Source organism: Bidens hawaiensis, unplaced genomic scaffold, assembly GCF_021521415.1.
Source record: "Bidens hawaiensis isolate Kalapana, Puna unplaced genomic scaffold, B.hawaiensis_p1.1 tig00014784_1, whole genome shotgun sequence".
In the NCBI taxonomy this organism is placed as follows: domain Eukaryota; kingdom Viridiplantae; phylum Streptophyta; class Magnoliopsida; order Asterales; family Asteraceae; genus Bidens; species Bidens hawaiensis.
This window is the reverse complement of record NW_027492305.1, coordinates 290685-299582: the sequence shown is the minus strand read 5'-3', so window position 1 is coordinate 299582 and position 8898 is coordinate 290685. Positions and strand designations below refer to the sequence as shown.

The 8898-nt window shown below is 34.0% G+C and overlaps 1 protein-coding gene across 2 annotated transcripts; it reads left to right on the top strand.

Annotated features, from left to right (window-relative positions):
• The first annotated feature begins 291 nt into the window (after positions 1 to 291).
• LOC143547718 (patellin-3-like) lies at positions 292 to 3027 on the top strand. Of its 2 annotated transcripts, XM_077039075.1 has the most exons (5): positions 293 to 801; positions 841 to 1587; positions 1660 to 1784; positions 1875 to 2016; positions 2586 to 3027. In XM_077039075.1, the coding sequence occupies exons 1-5, from the start codon at positions 388 to 390 to the stop codon at positions 2841 to 2843; spliced, it is 1686 nt and encodes a 561-aa protein (XP_076895190.1). In that variant the 5' UTR covers positions 293 to 387; the 3' UTR covers positions 2844 to 3027. The 2 variants fall into 2 exon arrangements, with proteins under 2 accessions (XP_076895189.1, XP_076895190.1); XM_077039074.1 differs by having other exon boundaries at positions 292 to 1587.
• Positions 3028 to 8898: the final 5871 nt, after the last annotated feature.

The following is an 8898-nucleotide window of genomic DNA, read 5'->3' as shown; positions in this document are numbered from 1 at the left end:
TAAACGAAGCCATAAATAGTAGTGCCGGCCCACAATCCAACGGTCGGGAATAGAGGTGGGGTTTCCGGCCAGCAATCACCCACCCTTCCACGTAGATAAACTCGTTATACAGGACATTGCTGAGTTGTCTTAACCTTGTTGGCAAAACAATTACTGGGTCCCACGACTATTTTAACTGATCATGAGCTGACAACTAAAAATAGAAAAATAATAATAATAATAATAGTAATAATATAATAAATTAATAATACGACAGACTGTTTCAAAGGAAAAACCGCCCTTAAAACCCCACAATCCGAAGCCAATAACCCCCACTCCACCACTCTTGAAATCACTATCAAACCCTCGTTTTCTCTAAAACTTTCAATTCTTGTTTTTAATTAATTAATGGCGGAAGAGACTTTGAAGACGGCGGCGGCACCAACGGAGGCGGAGGTCGCCGTGGAGACGGAGAAGGTTGAGGTTGCGGCTGAATCAGTTGAAGTTGAAGCAAAGGCGGCTGAAGCACCGGCTGCAGAGGAGGAGAAGGAGAAGATATCTGAATCGACGTCGTTTAAGGAGGAGTCTAACGTCGCCGGTGAGCTGCCGGATCCTCAGAAGAAGGCGTTGGATGACCTGAAGGCCTTGGTTCAGGAAGCACTGAATAAGCATGAGTTCACTGCTCCGCCCAAACCGGTGAAGGAGGAGAAGAAGGAGACTCCGGCGGTGGCGGAGGAAGAGAAGAAAGAGAGCCCGGCGGCGGTGGAAGAAGAGAAAAAGGAGACTCCGGCGGTGTCGGAGGAAGAGAAGAAAGAGACGCCGGTGGCGGCGGAAGAAGAGAAGAAGGAGACTCCGGCGGAGGAAGTGAAGGTTGAATCGACTCCTCCGGCGACAGAAGAGTGCAAAGAAGAAGAAAAAAGCGTACCACCTCCGGCGGAGGAAGTAATAATCGAGAAAACCGAAACCTCCGTTGACGAAGACGGAGCCAAAAAGATCGAAGCGATCGAGGAAACTGTCGTGGCAGTTGTTTCCGAACCACCGGCAAAGACCGAAGAACCGGAACAACCACCGGTTCAAGAAACCGAAAGCGAAGCACCACCAGAAGAGGTTTCAATATGGGGAATACCATTACTAGCCGACGAACGAAGCGACGTCGTTCTGCTAAAGTTCCTCCGAGCACGTGACTTCAAAGTGAAAGAAGCCTTGGCCATGCTAAAAAACGTGGTGGCATGGCGTAAAGAGTTCGGAATCGACTCACTACTCGATGAAGACCTTGGAAGCGAGCAGGAGAAGGTGGTTTACATGCACGGGGTCGATAAAGAAGGCCACCCGGTTTGCTACAACGCGTACGGGGAGTACCAGAACAAGGAGCTGTACAACGAGACCTTCTCCACCGAAGAAAAGCGCACCAAAAACCTCCGCTGGAGGATCCAGTTCCTCGAAAAGGCCATCAGGAAGCTCGATTTCAGTCCGAACGGTGTCTGTACTATTCTTCAGGTCATCGATTTTAAGAATTCGCCTGGTCCCTTCAAGTGGGAGCTTCGTCAAGCAACCAATCAAGCCCTCCAGTTGTTCCAGGATAACTATCCAGAATTCGTTGCCAAACAGGTATTGCTTTACCCCCTTTTGTGTTTTTGCTTGCACACCAGGGGTTTAGTTATTTGTTTCTGTGTTCTGCAGGTGTTTATCAATGTTCCGTTTCTGTACCTGGCTTTCTACAAGGTTATTAATCCTTTCTTCACTCAAAGGACCAAGAGCAAGTTTGTGTTTGCTGGACCTTCAAAGACTGCTGAAACCCTGTTCAAGTTAGTATTGTTTCATAATTCATTTAATTAATCTATTGTTTCAGTTTTGGTATCTAATCATTATGCTTGAATGGTTTGATTGAATCTTAGATACGTAGCACCTGAGCTGGTTCCAGTTCAGTATGGTGGACTTAGCCGTGAAGGCCAACAAGAATTCACCTCTGGTGACTCCGTTACTGAAGACATCATCAAGCCTGCAACTAAACACACCATCGATTTCCCTGTTACTGAGGTATTCATGTCATAATATATCATTTTTATTTTATGAAATTCATATTTTTGTTAAATGTTAGTCACGTCTGATACAATGACTCCAACATGATCTTTTTGAAAGATTTTTATGTGAATTTTTCCATATGAGAATTTTGTTACAAGTCATGTAAGCCTGATACCTTGACTCATGATAGATTCTGTTATTTGATTTTTTTCATGTGGGAAATTTGTTAACTCGTGTTTTTTTTTTTAAATCAAATCTTGTTTTTTTCATGTGAAATTCTGTTAGAATTCAGGCAAGACATTATTTTCACTCAATTATGAATTATGTTTTTTTTCCTTAAATTTGAGAATTTTGATCAAATCTTGGTTTTTTCTTTTCATGTGGAGCTTTGTCAAAAAATAATGTAATTATAACTATGGAATTATGGTTCTTTGTTAAAGATTACTCCTTATATTGATTTTGATCAAATCTTGTTTCTCTTCATGTGGGATTTGTTAAACTATGTTGTTCTTTTTAATGTGGAACTACAGTTTTTTTTTCTTTAATGATTTTGATCTAATCTTGGGTTTATTCAAATTTTGTAGACTTGCACGTTGGCATGGGAGGCTAGAGTGGTGGGATATGAGGTGACATATGGAGCCGAGTTTGTGCCAACGGCTGCAGATGGCTACACCGTGATTGTCCAAAAATCAAGAAAGATTACAGCCACCACCGATGAGCCGGTTATAAGCGGAAGCTTCAAATGTGGTGAACCGGGCAAGGTGGTCTTAACCTTTGATAACCAGACCTCAAAAAAGAAGAAGGTCCTATACAGAAGCAAGGTCAAGGTTTCATCTGATTAAAGCTTCTTGAATGGCTGTTTGTGAAATTACCAAAATAGGTTTCATTTTATTGTTGTTATTATTAAATTTTTTATTCATGAATATGTTATTTATCTTTGGGGATTTGAGGAATCTTTTTACATGGGATTCTTTTTTGGGATTTGTCTGTTTGAGTTTGCTTGCAAATACTATGTGAATTGTTGGACTTTGGACCATGGAAAGTAGAGTAAAAATTTGAAATTTATATACAAATGCCCCCTTTTCAATTTTATTTGTTTAAAGTTGTTTGTTGATCATTTCTTTTTTGAATTCTTTTGGCATCATGAGCTGGAATATCTTTCAACTTTATCTTTCCCAGCTCATCTTGATTTATCAGCTAAGATATTATTATTATTATTATTATTATTATTATTATTAAAATTTAAGATTTTTAGAGGTCATTTTTCTAATTAATTTTTAAGTTGATACCATCTTTTTAGTTTACCTGATCTTCCAAATGGATAATGATTATTATATTTAATGTATGACTTAAGTTATTGACAAAGTAGTGATAAGCTTTCTCAAAATGTCAAATGATGTTAACTAAGATGTGATGTTTTAGTCTGAATAAATATCTGTGATCAATATACTAAATTTTGGGTAACATCAATCAAATATTTAGTAATTTAATAATAAAAATGATGTTGCAACAAATCATGATACAAGTTTTGGGTTGTGCAAAATATATTATTTTGTTAAATATTGAATGTGTACTTTTTCTGTAAAAAAATGAAGATGTAGGTATGTTAATCAGCCTAGCGATCTTTGGGTTAATATTATAAAGGGTTTTTACGGGTACACGAGTTGAGTAATTGATAGGATTGAGATTGGGTTGGGTAGTTTGACATCGAATTGTCAAGGCTAGTAGAATTCTTCATGAAAGAGACATGTTTAATTGGAGTACGTTAAAAAAGGCGGGGAATGGGGATACTAGATTTTGGGAGGATTTGTGGTTAGGCGATTCATCGTTTCGTTCAACACATAAAAGATCCTATTGACTGAAAACGGTTAAGAGTTGTTTAGTAGTCATTAGATGTGGAATGGATGGTTGAAGTTGGTCTTGGCGAAGACCAGTTAGGGGTGGAGTGGAACAAAAGCAATTTAATCTTCTGGTGGTAGATATCTATCATATTTTATGAAACAATAATTGGGATACGTGGGTTTGGGATTTTGATGTTAGTGACTCGTTTTCAGTTAATTCTATTAGGAAGCATATTGATGTGCCGACACCCACCCGACTAGAGAAATTGAGAAATTAATAACTCATCTTCAAGCGCTACCTTGGATGACGTTACCTGATCGGTGTTCTGTCACTCGTTGGAATAGTTTGACCCCCATAAAAGCAATCATCATGGGTTGGCGAATCACTCGCAACAGACTTCCTTTACGCACCAGCTCAGTGAATACGAGCATATATGTCTTTTTGGTTCTTTGTCCTTTTTAATCTAGTTGAAAGGAGCTTTTAGGGTGCGTGGAATTGTGACTAGAGTTTGAAATGCTATATGTAAGTGGCTTGACTTGCTTAAGTTGCATGTTAATACCATTTCAAGTGTTTTGATTTGGATGGATACGCTTTCTGATATTAATAAAAAAAAAAGAGAAAAGTAATTCATGGACTTATCCTTTCCGCATCGTTTTGGAGAGGGTATGATGCAACATATATTTTCATTATCTTTGAGATAGAGAGTGTCCTTGCTATGATCCCTAACTTTAAAAATCTTATCATTACATGTATCATTTCTCGATTGAGATAAAAATTATAGTGCTCAACATATGTCGGCCAAGCCTCAATGTTGAAGCAACTACAAAATTGCTTAATACTTTCAAATAGGAGAAAATGACTATTACCGGTAAGTTTACAAACCCGATTGAGATAAAAATAATAGTGTTCAACATACATCGACCAAGCCTAAATGTTGAAGCAACTACAAAATTGCTCAATACTTTCAAAAGGGGAAAATGACCAAAAATAATTTTTTTTTAAAATAAAAATACCATTTACTTAATTTGTTTTTTAACAAATTGGAGGCTCTCAAGTGGCAAATCCTATAGCATCGCGGTGCCAGATTTCCATCAGGTGAGAATGAACCTATTATGTCAAGATTGAAATTTGCCATACCAAGATCAAAATTTGTTGTCCCAAGGGACACTTATAAGACATTTGGTTTATTGATAACTTTTAAAGTCAAACTTGTTGATCAAGATGAATATTTTGATGAATTTTCCTTTTTACCAACTTCATACCGAACCAATATTATACTTTTTAGGAACGACCCATTTTGACCCAAATCATTATCATCAAACACCCGCCCCTCCCCTCCCCAGCATTTGGCAGGCTTAAATATTATCTAACTAGTGTTTAACACGGCACGTTGCACCGGGGCAATAGTAAAACCCAAGCGTTGTCAGTCACAACTGTTGAGGTGATTAGTCGACGCAAATTTAGTTGATTCCGGTTACATGTGTTATTGTATCATAACTAAAACCAAAATAAAAAAAATAATAAAATCTAAGGTGGACCAATAGGGTGGCGTCAGCCGGTAAAACTGGGGTATTGGTAAACCCGATCATTGTTGATCCCGGGTATTGAGACATTGCGTCTACGCAAATTCGGTTGGTTTATATCACATTCGTGACGGTACCGGAACTTAAACAAAAAAACAGCATTCTGTCGATTTTCGTTACGTTTGTTACGGTAATAGAACTAAAATAAAACGTGATGGGTCTACTCAAATTCGGTCAATTTCCATCATGTTCGTTACAATATCGGAACTAAAACAATTTAAAACAAAATTTACACTCAGTCAGTTCTCATTACGGTTGTTACGAACAAAAACTAAAACACACCAAAAAAGGACAAATACGGTGCCGCAAAGTTGCCCAATCGGGACTTTGCGGCACCAAACTTCTAGTTTATATTATATAAGTGATCTGGATGTTATATAATCTGTCATGTTTTAGATTTGATCATTTGAAGATATACATCTCTAGCCCTGTATGGCATATTGGCATATGCATACAAGTTATTGTCATACATGCTTTTTGATGGTAAACAAAATAGGAAAAAAATGATAATAAAGTCGACTCATAAAGATATTTCGTAACAATTTAACCTTATCATGTTCGAATTCAGTTCACTTTTTCCTTAATAAAATCAAAATACAAACAAACATAAAATAGATCGAAGGAACCCTGCCTGAGCCATGTTTATATCGCTTCTTGTTTGGTTTAAATAGAATAACTACGAAACTGCACATTTAAATAAGTTTAAGTTGTGGAGAAGTACAAGCGGATCTTGGGCACATCCTATAATCCTAAATCTCACTTTCCCACACATCTCTTTCTCTTTAATTTTTGTATACATATTCCTTGCAAAGTTTGTTTTAGGTGATTAATTACAAATTGTCTTTATTCCGATATTTTTTTTTCTAAGGAAATTTATCTACCTCTTACAATACTAATAAAAGAAAATGTTAAAATTTAGATGTCAAGCCTACATTTCTCCTTATTTATAATCTCTCATCTCATTTATTCTAACTATTCATGGGTCATGGGTTAAAATCATTTTGTCAAGTGGGTTATAACATAGTGTGGATTTTATTCATTATTGAATTATGTTTCATTTTCATACTTGAGGTTTGACCAATGACACAACTTTAATATTTTTTTTTTAAATTCCTTGACATTTTCATTAAAATCATGTTATTTTAGTACTTTTTGTTAACAACATGTTTGTTTTTTTCCATTAAATCTATATTAAATTAATTTATAAGTATTTTGAGAATCACAATTGAAATAAAGGATCTAATTTATTTTTATTATTTTACAAATCTTGTGTATTACCTGTGTAATGCACGGGTTTAAAAGCTAGTATTCTAATAAAGTAAAATAACAATAGGCACGTGTCAGTTTATGGTTAATCCTCATAATTTTCTTCCCTCCAAAACTAATGAATGACATAAATCAATAATTATTCATTTTCCTTTTACGCTCAATTTATATATCTATTATATGATTAAATTATTCACTTTTCTTTAAACTTAATTTATATTACATCTACACACTTTTATAAAAACAAAAATATTTACAAATTATACTACAGTAGAAACTCGATAAATTAATACTCGATTATTTAATAAACTCTCTAAGATAATATTTTTTGCCGGTCCCGACTCAGGGATAGAGTGCTAAATTAATAATTCGCTAAAATTATAAGATAATACATTTTTGATAATTTCTTTAGACCACATATAAAATATAAATTAATAATTCACACCTTTAAGATGTTTTTTTAAAGAATCTCGTATGTCATTGTTTTTTTTCACACCTTTAAGATGGGAAGTCATGTTGTGTGTATGATTTGTTTGTGTTAACCTATTTTGATCTTGTATTTATATAGAAAATATTTTTAATGTCCATAAAGTGATACATTGAACACAAGAAGCATAATAAGGTAGGAGATTGAAGGTTTATTTCAAATTGGGCCGTTCATTTGATTTACATGCATTGTATACAATAATTAAGTAGAAGCTTGAAAGGTGTTTGTAAACTAAGTATTCTACTATAAATTAATAAAATATTAATTAATATATAAATTAATAATTAATAATTTATCGATTAATTAATAACTCTTTTAATTAATAAATTTTGGTGGTCCCAAGTATATTATTTTATAGAGTTTCTACTGTACTATAAATTGTTAAAATATATTTCACAACATATTTTGTGAAATCCAAAAATCAACAACAAATCGTGTTTGTTAAATATTGAAAAGAATAAGATTTCAAATGCTATCAGTAACATATTATACTGTGTATATTGTTGAATATTATAAATAAAAAACAAAAAAGAAAAACATTAATATACATTCAATTTACGAAGTAATTTTTTTAATCATTAAATTGTCAATATATGCTTAAAAGTTGATCCATTTTTTAAAAATAAATCCATTTATCTATTGGTTTGTTTGTACATTGTCATATAAATTTATAAATTATAAATATATGATTTAAATCTGTCTATTTATTTTTTGGTTAATTTAGTAAATTATACATATATGTGTTAAATTGTAAGGATAGTATATACCAATCACTTTCAAATATAATAAAGTTTATCATATTTAGTTTTTTGGGTTTTTTATATCAAATATTGCTTCGGGTTTTTTGTGGAACTTAAATTTGATTTTTACGGATTCAAAGTTGGTAAATAGATCATTTGGTACAAATTAACAACATTTGGCTCAAATTTGTTACGGGTAAAAAATGGGTAATCTAAATGTGAATCTGTCTATGCTCAAATGAAGCAAAATATTCACAAAATTGAGCGGGTTAACATGTTATTTTTTTTGTCAATTGGCAAATACGAGAAGACCCTCAAACTTATCAAAATCTTTTTCATGGTGTAGCTCAAAACTATTATTATATGAGACGTATTCTCTGAAATTAATTCATAACCAAATTTCTTTCAATTATACATCTATGATACTGAGAATAAATTCTTGATGAATAAAGTGTTCTTGGGTATGTTTTTGCACGTACATTTTTTTATTATATTCATTTTTGGGAAAAGATCATTTTATGATATAAATAAAATGAATTAATGTTAATGATACATTTTTCTATATGCATTATGTATTGTTTTATTTGTGACTTAATTATTTAAATCATCATGTGTGTTACACGGGCTCTAAAGCTAGTTATTGAAATACAAAAGATTGTGATTACATAAAAACAGAAGGCAAGCGGGCAACAAGCTGCCCACTACCCCTTTTTTGAATTTCAATACATTCGCTAATCCTAGAGTCATAACATTACTATGCATGACCCGTTGAACTCAGCTAAGTAACTCCACAACTTCCGATATTGTTTTACAATTATTCCGTGTCACACCCCGGACCACGGCCTAGGCGTGCGACGCTAATGTTGGTACCACATTTGTAAATAAACCAGAGTTACGTATTAAAAGCGGAAGTCTTTAAAACATGTGGATTTAAAAGGTAATATTTACATTAACAAAAGACGGGATTATAAAATACCCG